This window comes from Palaemon carinicauda, chromosome 21 (assembly GCF_036898095.1).
Source record: "Palaemon carinicauda isolate YSFRI2023 chromosome 21, ASM3689809v2, whole genome shotgun sequence".
NCBI classification, from domain to species: Eukaryota; Metazoa; Arthropoda; class Malacostraca; order Decapoda; family Palaemonidae; genus Palaemon; species Palaemon carinicauda.
The window spans coordinates 104,620,701-104,638,417 of NC_090745.1; the positions used below are offsets into that span (position 1 = coordinate 104,620,701).

At 40.8% G+C, this 17,717-nt stretch overlaps 1 protein-coding gene across 2 annotated transcripts in view; it reads right to left on the reverse strand.

The window, feature by feature from the left end:
• Nucleotides 1–1,339: 1,339 nt before the first annotated feature.
• LOC137615386 (dnaJ homolog subfamily C member 11-like) overlaps nucleotides 1,340–17,717 on the reverse strand; it is a 119,564-nt gene continuing 103,186 nt past the window's right edge. The window contains exons 13-14 of one of the 2 annotated variants that reach the window (XM_068345208.1): nucleotides 13,821–13,856; nucleotides 1,340–2,866 (exon numbers count right to left, since the gene is read on the reverse strand). In XM_068345208.1, coding sequence (XP_068201309.1) covers nucleotides 13,855–13,856 — 2 coding nt within the window. In that variant the 3' untranslated portion in view covers nucleotides 1,340–2,866; nucleotides 13,821–13,854. The remainder of the gene's footprint in view (nucleotides 2,867–13,820; nucleotides 13,857–17,717) is intronic. The other variant, XM_068345206.1, reaches the window with a different exon arrangement.

The window sequence follows — 17,717 nt, forward strand, 5'->3', positions numbered from 1 at the left end:
TAGGTGTTTAGGAAACACATGATATAAAATCGCCTTTAATATTTGTGCCTGTTTTAGTTTAGGGTGCTGTAGTACATGCATTAAGTGTTCTGTACATTACAGGGTGTAAAGGGTGGTTTGTTAACAGTACTACGTACAAGGGAAGGTTTTAAAAGTCCGAATATACATGTTAAATAAATAGGTAAATATGCTGTCACTACTTCGCGGATTTTCACCTATCGCGCCCGCGTCTGGAACCTATCTACCGCGATAAACGAGGGTTCACTGTATGTTGGTATTAAAATAAGCTTTAAAAAAAAAGTATCGACATCAGGTAAGAATAGAAATAATAAATGTTATTCAAATTCTGATTTTATGATCTATCGGTGGAGTACTTAACCAAATGCAAAAGACAAGGTTGATTATATTTCTTGTAACTTTTTCAAAGTATTTTAATTATCGTCTAAAAATGCATTAGTATCTGTGTGATGCTGAAAACACTCTTATTTTGTAATTAGGAAATTTCAATAAGGCATGTTTTTTACCATCCATACATTATACCGTTTTACTTTAATTATTCAAGTAAGTTTGTTAAAATTTTATTAAGACTTCAAGGATGGTACAAGCTGGAAACATTGGTGATATTTACTGGTTTTTCATAGACATGGAACATGAATTTGAGATGTATAATACACCCACAAAAGTTTTTTTAAACCTTCTTGAGTTGTTGTGCAGTAAGAATTACATGTTCCCAAGGTACTCATTCCATGTTGTATAATCATAGTTGCAAATAGTGACATAGAATGTTTAAACAATGTTAGTATTTCCTGCAGGCAATAGGGCTTAGCAACATAGAAAAAATGCATTACATATGCTTGTATGCCTGGCATTCAAAATTTGATTGTATGTTATGATGAATATAAATTTGAAAGAAGCAAAGTCCAGCTTTGGAACAGTATGAAGATTGGATAATTTGTTAAGAATGAAAAAGGAAATAAATTATGGTTTGAAAGAGCATTGGCCCATTAAAAACAATACCATTATACTGGACAATAGTTTTTGTTCATTCACTTTAATTACTATACATTGATACACTAATCTTAAATTATTATTATACATTATGTTATCAGCAGTATACCAATTGAATTTTATTTCCGACTGGAAAATTTAGATAACGATTTTAGGGCTTATTATTCGGATGTTTTGATGTATAAGAATGATTGTTACTTCAAGTGATATATATTTGCATATATTTTGTAAAAATGTCAAATAGTGTCAAGACTTACTTTCAAGATAGTTTTATATTTTTATTATGAATATATTGTGATATCTTTTAATAGAAGGGTAATCAAACTAAACAATATTCCTAGTTTTATTCTAGTCCAGGATTTCACTTCTTTGTTCCACACTCAAAAATAAACTAGATTTTAATTTAATGAATTTACTAACATCTTAAATTTCTTTCCAATTACATACCAAGGTCCAGCTGTACAATGTAACAATTTTATAAGCGTCATGAAGATGTTATGAGTGGCAGTATGAGTATTATCAACCAGCAGGACAAGAACATTTATTTTTAGATATATATGTGACAAAAATTTTGTTTTACCAACAAAAAAAAAATGTTGGTACATTTCTAATTCTAACATCTCATACAAAAATCAAGTGATAAATGTTTCTACTATTTACATATTAAAGTGTACCGGGGAACAATTACAGGATATTGTGGAGGAATGATTCATTAGCACTTTATATGCCAGTACAAAGTGATAAATGTTTCAATTTTCATTAGGGCACATTTGTGGGACAATTGAGAAGTATTCACTAGCATTCTATATGCCAGAAAATTACTCTCATAAAGGTACCTGATACTTTCTTAAATACTGCAAAAGTACATAAAATTAATGCTCACTTAGTACAAAAAATTTTAAGGGATTGTAAATGCTAAAACCAATGTGTCTAAACAGATGTTTTTCAAGACATTTCAAAAATCCTTAGTTTTAATCATTTCATTACGATTGCCTTTCAAGAGAAATTTTTTTTTGCTCCAAATTTAAAAGTAAGCAAAATTGTTTTTATGTACAAGTGGATCAAATACTTCAAATCCCCTGATACTTTCAAATATATGTACTATCACTTTGGATTATCATATGATTTATTGCCATATTTACATAGTACTGTAGCTGAAAAACTACAACTCAAAACCAGGTAAACTCTTGAACAGTCTACTGGAGGAAGCTATAACAATTAATTTTTGTCACACATATTCCTTTACATAAAATGTTCCTTTTTCATATTATCATACCATTTCAAGTTGATAAAAATAAAATTCAATTTTTTGTTATGACAATGCGTGTATTGTATATATGGCTGTTAACTTCTTTTAATCTGTTAATTTCTCATAATTCACGTAGGTTCCCAAGTGGTTTTCCCTTTTCTTCCCAAATAGCATTCACTTACCAACAATTGAGAGAACAATGAAGACATGTATAAACATATGGAGACAATGAAAACTTATTTAGAATTGCCAAGACAGTAAACTTATAATGAAATTAAAACCAAATTCTTGACAAACAAAATAAATTCTGCATAAATTAAACCTATAAGTCAACAACCTGTCTAACAACTGTTATATCACCTCGACCAAAGCAACAAGATTATGAAAATGTCTTGAATGTCAAATAAAGATAAAATATAATTACAGTTTCATAGCCAATGATCCAACATTGACATTCTGTAATGACTATAACTCTCACTAAAAGAAATGTACATTATAACCCTTCAAACTTTAAATTATAAAAGAAACTATACATGTCTATTGGAACATTATATACATGTAATATGTACAAATTCTACCGTTAGTCTCGTTAGGTTTCCAATCGGTGTGCTGAAAAACAAATAACATTACAAAGTACTTTCATTGAAAATTAACATTTTAAAAATTTAATGCAATGTTTTAATAATTTTTCCATGAGATCAGGTATTTGTATGTGTGAATAGAACTGATGAGTAAGACATGCTATAGTTCATTGGATATTGTGTACCTGTCCTATGGATAAGCAAGAGACAGCGACACATTTTCCAACCATATAAAACAATTTTAATACAACTGTATTTGAAAAGGATATCTCCAAAGTAAAAAAAATTGTAAAATGCAATAGAAATAACATTTATGCTGAAGGTACAGTACTGTTATTTAATAGAGCTTAAAAACTATTTTTATCAAACCCTTATCAATCATTTTATGCTCACATTTGTGGTCTTAATTGTTCTCAGCCACAGCTATCTATCTTCCAGACAGAAGAATTATTGCTCATGCAACACTTGGAAGTACCTAACTTCTTTGCTGTAAGTGTATCACTGTACACAACCCTAAACTTAATCTCCTCAGGGTATTGCACAGCAATGGTGTCAAGTCATCAACATTCATAATTTGTATTATATTTTTTATTTTTCATTGGTTCTCTCTTTTCATACAGGCAGCCATAAGAAGTTCAAAGCCTTAGACAGTAAAGCAAGGTCAAGGATAATATTGCAGGCAATCAAGAAGGTGCAGTATGAAAATTATGAGTTTATAATTATAGCCATGTTCTTGGTTTCTGCAGTAAGCCCACAACAGTCTCATGCAGTTTTCCATGAAGGAGGACTTCTGGACATCCTTGGACCTGAATTCTGATCCACTCATCAACAAATTTCCACTCTTTTAGTTGGATAGGTAAAGAACTTCAGTTATGGGTGCCGTTCATTCTGGCTACAGATGTACAACATTATTGGTTTTAATCCTTGAAGTGTTTTGTTAACTCATATCTACAGGATAGAAATCATTTAAATAACAGATATTAACATTCTCTGCAAGTCATCTTCTGGGCTTTAGGTTCAATGGCCTATCTTGTGAGATCCTTAAATGATTGGCTAGTGATAGCAACCAATATCCGAACGAGTTCTGCAGTCAAACTTCATCTAAAGGGAAGGAGTCTGAACTGGTTCCTGTGACATTATTTCAATCACTAAAGGTCAGCATCAAGACTGTCATACACAATTTGACTGTTTTAGTGCTATCCAAGCCATCCAGGTAGTCTCTGACTGGCCCTCCTTAAGAAGTTGGTCTCCAAAAGAGGTCCAACCAATATCAGCTGTTGAAATTGTGGTCTACAGTCAGTCTTGAAGATGATCCTATCATATTTTTGAAGCACTAAAGAGAATCTTATGAGCTAACAAGGTTTCAGTACCCTCTAAGAGATTTAGATTAGTTCATTACTCTTTGGAGATATACTGTTCACATGCAGACTTTGATGAGAAATGGATAATTTTAACCATCAAGTAAGAGGTACCTGACCAAGATCCAAGACAGTAAAGGTCCTCTATAGACAACGCGCCTGACTAAAATTCACTTGGAAAATTCTACCATTTGTAGGCATTGCTTTTCTTCAAAATATGTAATATCAAATCATATATGTATTTATAACTATTCAGCAGCAGTGACAAATGTGATGCATATTTAGTGGTTTTTTCTCAAGACCTGAGGCAAAACAAAAGACCAAACTGATTAGCTTCATCGCCAAAGAGTCCTACTAACAAGGGAAAATGCTCACGGAACTTCCAGTGACTTCCCATTTCCCTTTACTGTCTTTGATCAAGAACAAACGGTAAGAAACACATTAACTTCTCAATTTGCAGAACTCTAAGCATTCACACCATTATTGAGAGTAATAGACATTAGTCAAGTAATAGACGTCAGAATGGAGACAGGCATTTGAAGATCGATGCCTGAAGATAAGCCAAACAAACACAATATCAATACATGGAAGAGAGGGTACAGTCAGTTAAGAACACCCTCCTCACACGTTTGTGGAACACGGGCTCTTGCATTAGCAGCCCATATAAAAAGAAGGTAGATAACTGCATAGGTGTTTTGAGGGTTCTTCATATCTGAGAGATTGGATGAAAACCATGCTGGATCAGCACAGTTACATGACAAACTTATAATAGAGTTTGTATTTTTCCTAACATACAAACCTGAATTATTTACTATAGGAGATATTCTAGCGCGAGCTGGAAAATACGGCAGAAAAACCTTAACAAGGTCGTTATCGACCGGCCAGGTAATTACCCACTTGTTAGTGGTAGGCGGACCGCTGTTCGGTAGCTGCTGTTTACCTTCAATCAGATTCTAGCTAGGACTATCCTAGGAGGCGGTGATGGAGGGAAGATTTGTGTAAAGAATTCAGGTTTGTATGTTACGAAAAATACAAACTCGGTTATAAGTTTGTCATTTGTTCCTACACTGATACAAACCCTCATTCTTTACTATAGGAGACTTAAATCTTGAGGCCAGGGTGGCCAAGGAGTTCCCTATTCCTAGGGAAGATAGTCCTCAGACTAGACTTTTGAAGCAACAATCTTCCGTTAATTTTCTTTCTTTGTAGATCCCCATAATCTCAGTACAGTACTACAAGGTTTGTAACTTCATGGAAACAAATGTTTCAGGATGAAGTGGGTCAGGAACATTCGACTCGGACCCCTTCAAACTTAGGATTTCCCCAACCTTGCAAAGGGGAAACCTCGAGACCACGAGTATAACTTATACCCTGTGAGAGGAATCAGATGAGTATCATACCTTACTCCCATTGGCGAGTCCAGCTGAAACTGGATACAGACTAGGATCCCCAGATGGGAGGGAGAAGGAGACGAAGAAGAAAGATGGATGTCCTTCTTAAAACCTGGTGCAACCCAGTACCCTCAGCCAATGGTTACTGTCCCCTGAAAGGGCGTAAGGTAGCTACAGCACCCGTTGACCTGTCACAATAGGGCCTACAGAAAGGGTGTCTAGAGACCTCTTGTCACGTCGCTCAAATAGTGAGCGATGCATGTAGATTAGCGTTTCCAGACCCCAGCACTTGAGACTTGGGAGACTGACTTGATGGGCTATGGGTTGTGCTGCCTCTGGGTCTCCGTGAAAAGACCTCACAATAACTTTCTTGAGCCAGAAAGGGATGGTGTTGCGAGAGGTTCTCTTCTTTACCTTGTTGGTACTAAGGAAGAGATGACGGAGACGTGGTCTGAAAGGTCTGGTGCGCTTCAGATATTTCTTTTACGCCCTAACTGGGCATAAATCTCAACCGGGGGGGGGGGGGGGGGGGAGAGATACTCAAAACCCGAAGGAGGACGTCGCCTAAGACAAGTTTTCTCCCAGTTCAATGGGAAAAACGTAGGCGTAATAATCTCCCTCTCGTGAACGACAGAGAAGTCTTCCCGAAGGAGGAAATGGCCTAAGACAAGCTTTCTCCCAGTTATATGAGAAAAAAGCATAGGCGTAATAATCTCTTTCACGAACGAGAGAGAAGTTCTCTCTTAGGTGGACATTGCCTAAGACAAGCTTTCTCCCAGTTCTATGCGAAAAAAGCATAGGCGTAATAATCTCTCTCGCGAACGAGAGAGAAGTTCTCCCGAAGGAGGACATCGCCCAAGATAAGCTTTCTCCCAGTTCTATGGGAAAAAAGCATAGGCGTAATAATCTCTCTCGCGAATGAGGGAGAAGTTCCCCCCCCCCCCCCGAAGGAGGAACAAGCCTTAGACTTGTTTGTCCCCAGCTCAAGGGGAGAAAACAGTCTTCAGGGACGACATAGCAGAGGTAAAACTCATCGAGCTGTTCGCAACTCTTCACGAAGGAGGGAAGGTTGCTGAATGCCTGAAGTGGGGAAGCTTTCCCTCGGAAGGGGGTTGGTTCTCTCACGCAGCCCAATTCCGGGGAAGGTTATCACTCCCTCGTAAGGGGAGGTTCTCTAACCCCTAGAGGCGAACCTCCTGGCAGCAAACTCTGTTTCCCAACAAGTTGATCAAGTTGCAGGTTGACAACGAGTGCTACCTCGTAACCTGGGCAGCTCGTGAGCTGCCACATGAAGCACAGGATAACGAACAGAGTGGCCGAAGCCCTCAGCATTGTGTTCTACGTCGCTGCTATCTGGGTGTTTTCTTTTAGCCTCTCTAACCGTTTCCCCTTTCCCTCCTGCTCTCAACCCAAGAGAGGAAGGGCCGAACCCCTGCATCTTCCGAGGTTTCCGAGAGACTCGCAATCCTTAACTCATTAGGGAGCAAAGGAACAGGGGAGGTTGTCCTGTCTGAAACACGAGAGCGAGGGATTGACCCCGCGAGTGTATGACCGGAGATTTGTGTGTGTAGCGCTAATTGCGCGCGAACACCTTGTGTGACGCGAGTCTGAAGACTCTGCCATAAAAGTAAAACTCTTGATGGTCATGGGCGCAGTGTTGGTTGAGCGTACGCGAACACTCCGCGCGACAAGAGTCCGAAGACTCTCTGTCATAAGAGTAAAACTCTTGGTGACTTGTTTCACGAGAACCAGAAGGTTCAGCGTGATCGTGTGTGCCCCTAGAGGTTGTGTTGCGAGAACCCGAAGGGCCAGAGCAACAGGAAACGGAAGTTTCCCTTGTCACGAGACATCGAAGTGTCAGCGAGACTAAATGCACAAGAGCCCGAGGTTTCATCAACTTGAGTTGCGAGAAAACAAAGGGATAGCGCACCGGGAAACCAATGTTTCCTTGTCACGAGACCCCATAGGGTCAGAGATTGAGAAGTCGAAGGCGAGAGTGATCTTCTCTGAAGATAAGGAGTGAAAGTGAGGAGAAGCGCTCTAACTGACTTTTCTAGAGCGAACGGAGACCCTCAAACTATTATGCAAAGAAGAGGGTTCGAAGTCAGGACGTGCTTTGCCCTTGGCCGTGCTCCTTAGATGATCCCTCGCGAGAGAAAGATGATAGCGAGGCAGAACGATGACGAGAGGGAGCGCTCTTCTTAGGTTTATGACAAGAGCACTTATAGTCTTGAGGAGAGACAGAAGGTGAGGAAGAGCAAGAACGATGATTTCTCTTCCTATATCGCCTGTCTCTTCAGCAAGAACATCTAGGTAAAGGAGCGCTAGCTCTCCTTTTCCTCTTTTCTCTCTTCCTCCTAACCTCCGAAGAGGGCGATGACAAGGAGGAAGCGCTCTTCTTAGGTTTGTGACATCTAGTAAAGAGATAGAAGGTGAGGAAGAGCTAGAACGATGATGTCTCTTCCTATGTCGCCTGTGTCTCCGGCAAGAACGTCTGGGCGAAGAAGACCAAGCTCTCCTTTTCCTCTTCTCTCTCTCCCTCCTAGCTTCCGAAGAGGGCGAGGTGATGATGAGGAGAGGGGGAGGAGGAGGAAGTACTGCGATGTTTGCGCTTGCGACATTGTAATTTGTAGATACGCAATAGAGTGCGAAGCAGGCGCTGCACGAGCTGAAGTTACTATATCCACTAAAACTTCTGTGGGCCCCGAGTGAGTTGATGGGAGGTAGGCGAGGTCCGGAACTCCCGAGGGTTCCAAAACAGAAGGGACCTGAAGCACTACCTTGCCCGTGAGGAACTGGTTCCAAACTTCCTCCGAAGGGGACCCAGGAAGTCCAAGGGCAGGCCATACCGGTCGTACATGATCTGGAATGGAAGCGGTAACAGAGTCATTCCCGGTGGCGGAAAGTATTGCCCCACTGGGGGAGGCAACGTGATCCGCCTGACCAAGAGGAATGGGGGTTAAATCACGCAAGGCTTTGATCTGGAATGGAAGCGGTAACAGAGTCATTCCCGGTAGCGGAAAGTATTGCCCCACTGGGGGAGGCAACGTGATCCGCCTGACCAAGAGGAATGGGGTTTAAATCAATGGTGCCACTCTTCCTTGACTTCCCCCCGGAGGAAGGCAGGCAAGGAAGAGAGGAAGAGTCTGAAGGGGGAGATCGAGAGGCCGAAGAAGAGGTCTATGACTCCTTACCTTCGACGGAGATCCTTGAGGTAATGAGTCCTTCTAGGACTTCCTATTCTACTCTCTCGAACTTCTCCCACTGAGAAGGCGACCACTTCTACATACTTGGCAGGGGGAGCCTTCAAAATGCCTATGACCTCTGTACCCAGGACATAGGGAAAGAGGATCCACCTTCAGCAGCGACATGAAGGTGAACGGAACACTTCCTCATAATAGAGGACATCACATCTAACAAAGAAAAAGAAAAAGGATTAATCAAAACACCAAAAAAGAAAGGCTAGTCTGCCAGTAAATGAAAGCAGGAGCAGCGGTGTTACCACTGCGACGGCTAGAATTCGACTGATGGTAAACAGCAGCTACCAACCGGCGGTCCACCCCACCACTAACAGGTGGGTAATTACCTGGCCGGTCGTTAACGACCTTGTTAAGGTTTTTCTGCCGTATTTTCCAGCTTGTGCTAGAATATCTCCTATAGTAAAGAATTCTGGTTTGTATCAGAGTAGGAACAAACAGAAAATTAGGACAGCCAGAACATTCGAGTGATAACTAGACGGGAGGGAGTCCAGAGCTGAAGTCTAGGGGCGCTGGTAGCTGCACTTCAATATGAGCTGTACCCGAAACCTCTGGGGTCTTGGAGTAATTTTCTTGTACTGACCTTACTGAGTGCCAGAGAAGAAGAGTAAATTGAAAATGGGCTTAGATGGCATCAAGAGGGTTGAATCAAATGAAACAAAAGATGGAAATGTAGGCTCAGAAATTAACCAAGAATAAAGTGTGCTTGGATATGGAGGTCATCAGGAATCTTGAGAGACAAGAGGATTTTTGTGAAGTTTAAAGGAAGTTACATAAAAGTGTAGTTGGACCACCAATGGTTTGCCAAGACATGGACAAAAAGGCTGAAAAACATAAAATGAAAATTGCTCATCCACCTCAACTTTCTCATTTTTGCAAAGTTAAGAGATAGGACCAGTAATGTTTTTAATAAAAGAACAGTCAAAGTAGTGTCAGTATTGAAGAAGGTTCAACTGAAAGACTACAATGGTTTGGTCATATAATGCATGAAGAGGACCATATTTGTTGAAGGGACATAAAACCGGAGATGGATGAATGTTAGAATGGAAACATAAGATGGAAAAATAAAAGTTATGGCATGGAGGCCAAAGCACTAGGGAGCAAAATATGCAAGTAAGAAACTGGAAAGGGCTGATATGAAGCAGCAACTAAATACCATGAACCTTCCTTGAGAAAATTTCTTTCCTAGGGAAGGGTCATTTTTTTAAAAAGGTATTTGCAACTCATGGCTATTCCATAGCATCTATACCACGGTATTCCACTCCATGGCATGGGTTAGTGTTTTCTTGCTTGAGGGTACCATCAAGCACACTATTCTATCTTTCCTTATTTCCTTTCCTCACTGCGCTATTTCCCCTGTTGGAGCTCCTCAGCTCATAGCATCTTGCTTTTCAGCCTAGGGTTGCAATTTAGCTGGATATAATAAAAAGTCAGATGGTTTTTGTATTTAAATATATGATGAATATCCACGCACTTTCTCTTGGTTCCCACTCTGACCCTACAACCTGGTCGTCTGGGTGTGCTTCCCACCACCTCCATCAACGTATCTGAGAACAGTTACATGACTGGAGGCAGAGAATCGAATGGGAACAAGACAAAACAGAAGACCCCTGTCAGCTGACCAGGGATCCTTCAGATGCCACTGAGAGAGGAAGACAGGTACGTTCAAGATGACTCATGAACAGGCCCTTGAAAGATACCCACTGGCAAGACAGGCATGCCCCTAATGTAAGCAGCAGGATAGGGGAAACACCAACATCAGTGTTTCCCTCTACCTCTTCCCAGCACCACCATTCCTGAAAGGACCAGGTTGGGGTGTTCAAAAAGGCCTGTGCATCCACAGGCTCTCTATGTGAAGAGGTTGCGGGTGGTGCCGATTAAGGTCTCAGAATAGGTGCTGGGCCCTTCTACGATCCCAGTACCACAGGCTTGGCCACACCTGAAGGTTTGGTTACTGCTGCCTTTGAAGGGCCAGGACCCCTGAAGAAAACAAAACACTGGATCAGGGAGTTCTGCAAAGTAGTCCACCAAGATTCCAGGGTTGGCTGCAAACTACTCCTAGGAAGGAGAGACTTGGCCCCACACTGACGAGTTCCTAAGCGACAAGGCCACCTCCTGGGTAACTTGTTTTGAGAAACATGAAAGCTAAGTGTCCCGTCACTTCAGAACCAAGTTAACCCGCTTGTATGTCGACTGCTGACCGAGAAGAGTTGCATCCTTCCTGCCAGACAGCAAGAATCTCCTAAGACTTCTGGGTTGACTTCCGTGTTGTCTTTGCACAGTGCGTAACTGCTTCCGACCTCTGGTCAAGCCAGAAAACACTGGAGAAAGTCCAGGACAGACAACTCAGAGGCCTAGAAGGATTTGCCTTTTGCTGAGTCTCTACAACAAGAGGCCCCCCCCCCCCTCATTACTGCACAATGCGGATTTTATTTGACCAAATGGCCTCAAGTATGTTTTCAGATTCAGAGATCTAATTATCAACATGATCAAGGCCCAAATCAACTCGTTCCGACCATTGCAACTCCAAAAAGGGTCCTGAGCACTGAGAGGCACTTAAGTGCCAATCGAAGACCGAGGTTCTTAATCAAGGAGGTGCCAAGGTTGCCTCTCCCAGGTCACCAACCAACACTCGCCAACTCGGGTAGTCTGCCACTGCACTCCAGTGTTTCTGGGACAGCCAGACCCTGAGTGCAGAGGGTGTTGGACGATGCACCTCAGGTTCTACACCCTGCCCACGGGTATGCCTCTTCCACCCTAAGGACAGAACCTTGTACATAATCAGTGGCTGATGAAGGCCAACAGCAATTAGAGGAGAATCCCAGCAGAGACAGACAGAGTACCAAATACTTCTCCCTATGCAGATCAAGGCGGAGGAACAGCACGGAAAAGATCCGTCCGCCACCACCTCCCAACCATGACAAGTGAGATGGAGGTCAACAAAGCTCTTCTATCAATTTGGAAATAGAAAGTGTATGGAGCTGGTTGTGCACTCCTGTTCCTGGCAGCAATCGTGATGGCCGGGGATGTGGTATAGGGTCAAAGGCCACATGGGTACCATCCTCCCCACACTCACCCAAGAGAGAGCTGGTATCAAATGAAGCCCTTTCCTTAAGATTATGATGGGCCTTCCTGGACTTCTTCCATCTCTTCCCTCTTAGAAGAAGAGGAAGAACAGCATGCATGTTTCTTCATCTTCCTGGCTCCAAGCTCTGCAAGGGTTGAGATCCGAACGACAAGGAACAACAATGTTCCCCTGGGGAAGAAAACATATGGGTTGCTCCAACAGGAGCCACAAGATTTGGAAGTATTGTCACGGGAGAGGGAAGGCACGCTCATAGGGCCCAACGACACTGCAACGAACAGGGCCAGAGCAACCACCACTGGCACAGAGGGAGCAGGTAATATCAATATTGGACCTCCGAGCACAAGGGTCAAGGTGACAGACACTGAGGAAGAGGTTGGGTACACTGGGAACAGGTCATGGATTGGAATAACCCCAGGCACACAGGCAACATGCACACTGGCCCTTGAGGACTTTTTATACTGAATCTTGGGGCCAACACCTCTGGTGCCAGCAAAGGAGTCACTTTACAAGTATTCACAGTCCTTTTGGGAGGGAGGGGAGAACAGGAGTCCCTGATACAGTGGGCACCACTATGCCTTTCACCACTGGCATCACCAGGGACACCAACTACAAGCTCTGTTAATAGTCATCGAACAGCTACCTGATGAACCTAATGAAGTCCAAATCTTTCATAGGTCAAACTCGTCGTCAACACATATGTATAGTAACAGACAAAGAGCTTCCAATTTCCAAAGGTGTTCGGCAAACACTGGGAGTACCCAAAACCTAAAAACGCCGCTGAAGCAGATCCGAGGGCTCCTTGCGCCTAACACGGGCAGCGGAAGCATTCACATCCCCTGGAAAGACTGAAGCAGAAAAAGACTTCATTGTCTTCTTGGCCATTGCCAAGACATACTGTGGTGAAGGTTTAGCTCGCATCTTCCCCTTTAGACTGTACGCCTGCCACTGCACAGGAGGTCACAACCTGCACTCAGTGCATGAAGATAATTACGAACAACCATGCCCCCTACAAGATGCATAGGGGGAGTGTGGATCTACAGCCAGTTTACTCAAAGCAGTTACAGCATTCAATCTTCCCCAGCAGGTACAAACATCCTGTTTCACTTTCATTATTAGAAGTCCACATCTGAATTCACTTCCTGCTATATTAAAAGAAAATGAGAAAGTTTGGTAAGATACTGGCAGACATGCATATTAAACAGCAGCCGAATCAAAAGTGAATGTCTCGGTTGGGAAGGGGGCGAAGCTCCTAGCTCACACCCTTCACCTGCGGGGATAACCAATAGTTATCCAAGTTTAAACATGTGTCTTATGTTGTATACAAACAAAGAAATAAAGTCTACGATGAATTTTACATTCTAAATGAACATAGCATTGAAATCAAGAATAAAAAATTATAAAAAAAAATGGTAAAGTTTAGAATGAAAGCATTCCTTGTAAATCTTTACAAGACTACAGTAAAATTGCTGCCTGTATTTTTGAACTAAAAAATCAAGTTTTACATTTTAAATAAATTTTACATTTTAAATAAAAAGCTTAATCCTACTTGTAAATCAAAGAAGCAATTATACAGATCTCATAGCTTCTAAAATTAGGTGGAGGTTTGCTAGGAGGATTGTCATTCTTGGTAGACAAAATTACATGCAATATGAAGCGTGTGGGATATGGTTAAATTCTACCCAAATTCAGAAACACAGCATGTCAAGAGGTTCAGAAATACAGAACTTTAACAAACAATATAAATCCAAACATATTTTTCTAATTACTTCTTGAATCAAAGAAACGACCCTTGCTATGGGATTTCAATAATTAATACAGTAGGTCAAGCACTCTCTCACTGCAAACAAAACTGCATACTAACACTTAGACTACAAAAGTGTTTGCTTACTTAACAGCATGAGGTATTTAGCAGCACTTGTGATTCCTGAAGGAAAAATATTTAAATACTACTGAAGACTAGTAATATTCATCAAACTATCCAAACCATGATACAAAGATAAAATCATTCTTTTCTACAAAATACAAAATTCTATACAATACTAAAATATATTAAAGGTCTCCACATCATTACCAGAGTATAAAACTAATATTGTTAAGTGGGAAAATTGTACACATGATGGTAATTTGGTAATTCTTCTCCACTACGTTCACTTGAAACATGAATAAACGGTACATCAACACCATATAAGTGAAGGGGGTTGAAGTTAAGTAAATCTATACTTTCACTATGGCTTATAAGGGTTAAGGTTAGGCAAATCTATACGTTCACTATGGCTTAGGAACCTTTTGCGCTAAACATTATATAATGCTGGACCTATTGCAGCATTATGCTACCCTACTCTGTCATTCATTTCTAAAAAAAAAAAAATTTAATCAAATTTATTATTTCAAACCTTGCCTGGTTCACCTACCTTGCTTTCTGCATCCATCATTAAAAAATCTGAATAATTCCATTACCATCTGTGATACTCAATGGTAAATAACATCACCTTTATATACTTCATATTTGAAGTGTAAAAACTTTTTAACATCACTATCCAGTTGGGTTGGGAGGTGGCAAGGGCCACTGGTAAGTACATACAGATCCTCAAATTACAAACGAGATCTGTTCTTACGATGCGTAGTCAGTATGATTTATAGATTACATAACATATTGTACCCTATGCAGATACATACAGTACAAACAAATACTGCATATGTATAATATACTTTCAGAAGAAAAAAAATCCCTCACCATTCATAAATTACTATGCCCTATATATACAAATACCTGTACCCTATAAAGTAGTATAACTACACCAATACAGTACTAGCAGGCACTAAATAATACTGTACGTTATAAAAATTCCTTAACTTCATCCAGTCTGCACACTGGTAGGAATATTGCTTGTGGTTGAGTGGAAGGGACGCTGCTTGTGGTTAAGAGACAAGCTTATTGGGAGGATGAAGTAGTAGATGCTGGAGAGTCAGAATGAGATGTTGAAGAAGCTAGAGAGTTGGAATGAAATACTGGAAGAGGTGTTTGAGAAGTTGGAGGTGCTGCAGAGGAAAGGGTTGACGTTCAAGTGCAGGCCTCTACCTTTTAAAGTATATACACAGGTTTATCTGCCAGGATTGCAGCTTCTCATCCAAGATCTAGTAACACCTCACAGCATCCATGAACCCCTCCCGACACCTTTATAAACCTTTCCATCCTTGGATCTTCTTCCTCAAACTTGCCATTGCTCCTTCTAGCAAAGCAAAACCTTCTCTCACGACCTTGGCTGTAAATTTCTTGGGCTCTGGGATCGAGGTGTTCCTCTTCTGCAATCATCTGGCTCTTCAGCTAAATGAGGTCCTCAGCAGACAACTTTCCATGAGATACCAGGAGCTTGATGACATCATCATGCACCTCAATATCCAACTGCTTTATAGGGTCAACAACTTTCTTGGCGACAGCCTCCACTGTCTCATCAGTCAAATAAATATTTGACAAACTTGGAGGAAAGCTTCTTCCACACACCATTCATGTTGGTGGCTTCACCTCATTCCAAGTTCAGCAAAGTTCTTGAAGGCATCTCTGTTGTTTTAGGACTTCCAGAACATCTTGAGGGTCATGTCCTTTTCCTTCTCTGTTGCCACGAAAAGCATGGCAATTGTCCTATGAAGGAAGTAGTCCTTAGGAAGCTATTACCCCTTTTATAGGGTGTAACAGGGAAGTAGCGTTAGGTGGCAAGTAAATCACCTTGACATTGGGATGGAAGTCAGCGAAGTTGGCAGTTACCAGAGGCATTGTCCAGCAATAGCAGCACTTTAAAAGAGTTGCCCTTCTTAGCACAATACCACTCATCCTCAGGTACAAAGTGGTTGAAAAACCAGTCCTCAAAAACCAATAGGGTAACGCATGCCCTCCTATTAGACTTCCAGATGATGGGTAGCCGACTCTTCTAAACCCACTGGGATTCTCAGCATGATACAAAAGCATAGGTTTCAGCATGCAGTCAGTCTTTCCTAGCCAACTTGTATCCTGGTGCGTCTTCTTTATGATGTATTTCATGATCAGCATACGCTTCCAGAATAAGCCAGTCTCATCCACATTGAAGACATGTTGAGCACAAAACCCACCTTCCCTAATAATCTCAGCCAACACATCAGGGAATTCGCTTTCTGATTCATTATGAGCACTAGGAATTTCACCTTATACCATAAGGTTATGCAAATGGGCACAAGCCTTAAATCTGATAAATCAACCCCTACTGACCATAAACTCTTCACTGTTACTCCCTTACCCCTTTTGACTTTTCAAGGCCTAAAATAAGGGTCACTGGAATACACCAATGATTCTGGTCATCCAACCAGAGCACTAACAACCTCTCCATCTCAATCATGTGACCACTGCACTGTTTCATAAAAATGATCAACTCCATAAGGGGCGGTTCCTTTCACGACTTCAAGGATACAATGTTTATCCTTGATGATAGTTGCAAACGTAGAACAACTAACATCTAACACCCGACATACGTTAGTAGGGATCTCTCATTTTTCCTTTCAGCTTATTATGCCCATTTTGAGCTCCATCGTAATGGCTTTCCTGTTCTTGGATGCACTGCCATCAGAAGTCTCCCTTATTTTTTCCAGACATGATGCAAAGTAAAAAAAAAAAATGCATAAAAATAAAAAAATAAGAGCAATACCGAAATCCCAAATGCATATCGTAAGCTAAGACGGCGAACTGATGCTAGTTATGCGTAACACACTATTATGCTGCTAGACAACTGCGTTAACTACTCTAAGCATCGGCAAGGACTCGAAACCGAATTACACTAATTTTTAAAGTATCATATGGGAGGCTGTTCGTAACCGTGAATCATCATAACTCGATAACATTGTGACCAGAGTACCTCCCATATTGAAATAAGTTTAATTATTAAAATTCTGTTTATTTCAATGAATCTTACCCATTTTATTTTTTATGAATCTTATGTATGGTTCACCTCCCAGAATCCTACCCTTATATGAAGGTGGCTAAGATAAGAAAAGAGCCTAAATACTATAAATAAAATTTAAACCCTGCACAAACTAACCTGGATGAACTCACAAATTTGATCAATATTCCATGGATTTACAGTATAAAAAAGGGATTTTGTCGAAGGAAAAATCTATTTCTGGGCGAGGAACCTGTGTCGCCCAGTGAAATGCTCCATTACACCTAAAGCTAGAGTAACTCCCCCTTTGTGTTTTGTAAATCACGGCACAATTCCTGGAGGAAATCTAAATAAACTATTGGCATGAGGGAAAGAGAAAACAAATCTCAAGGTAGCACTGGGTTCTCAAATTGGTCGATAAATAACTATCGGGTTGGTGAATGGTCATTGCTCGAGTCACAAAACCAATAAAGCTTCAGATTTCAAATTCTTGTTAAAAATTTGCATTTATCTTAATTATACAAACCTAAGCAGACACCACAGGATTTGCAATGCTTGCTTACCAGAATGCATGAAATATTACATGAGGTTGGGCTAAAGATACATAGAAGAAAGACAGAGATGATGAGAACGGAGTATGCAATGGAAGACGAAATATCATTGGAAGAAAGGATTAAAGTGGTGAATCATTTAAGTATTTAGGAACTATGATCTCCAATACACGGTCTTTAGAAATAGAGTTTAGTGAAAGATTGAAAAAAGTAAATCAAACAATGGATAGGTTAAGAAAAATTTGGAAATCAAATTGCCTGAATTTACTTATAAAAATCAGATTATATGACAGTTTAATGAGATTGATGTTAGTCTATGGACATGAGTCA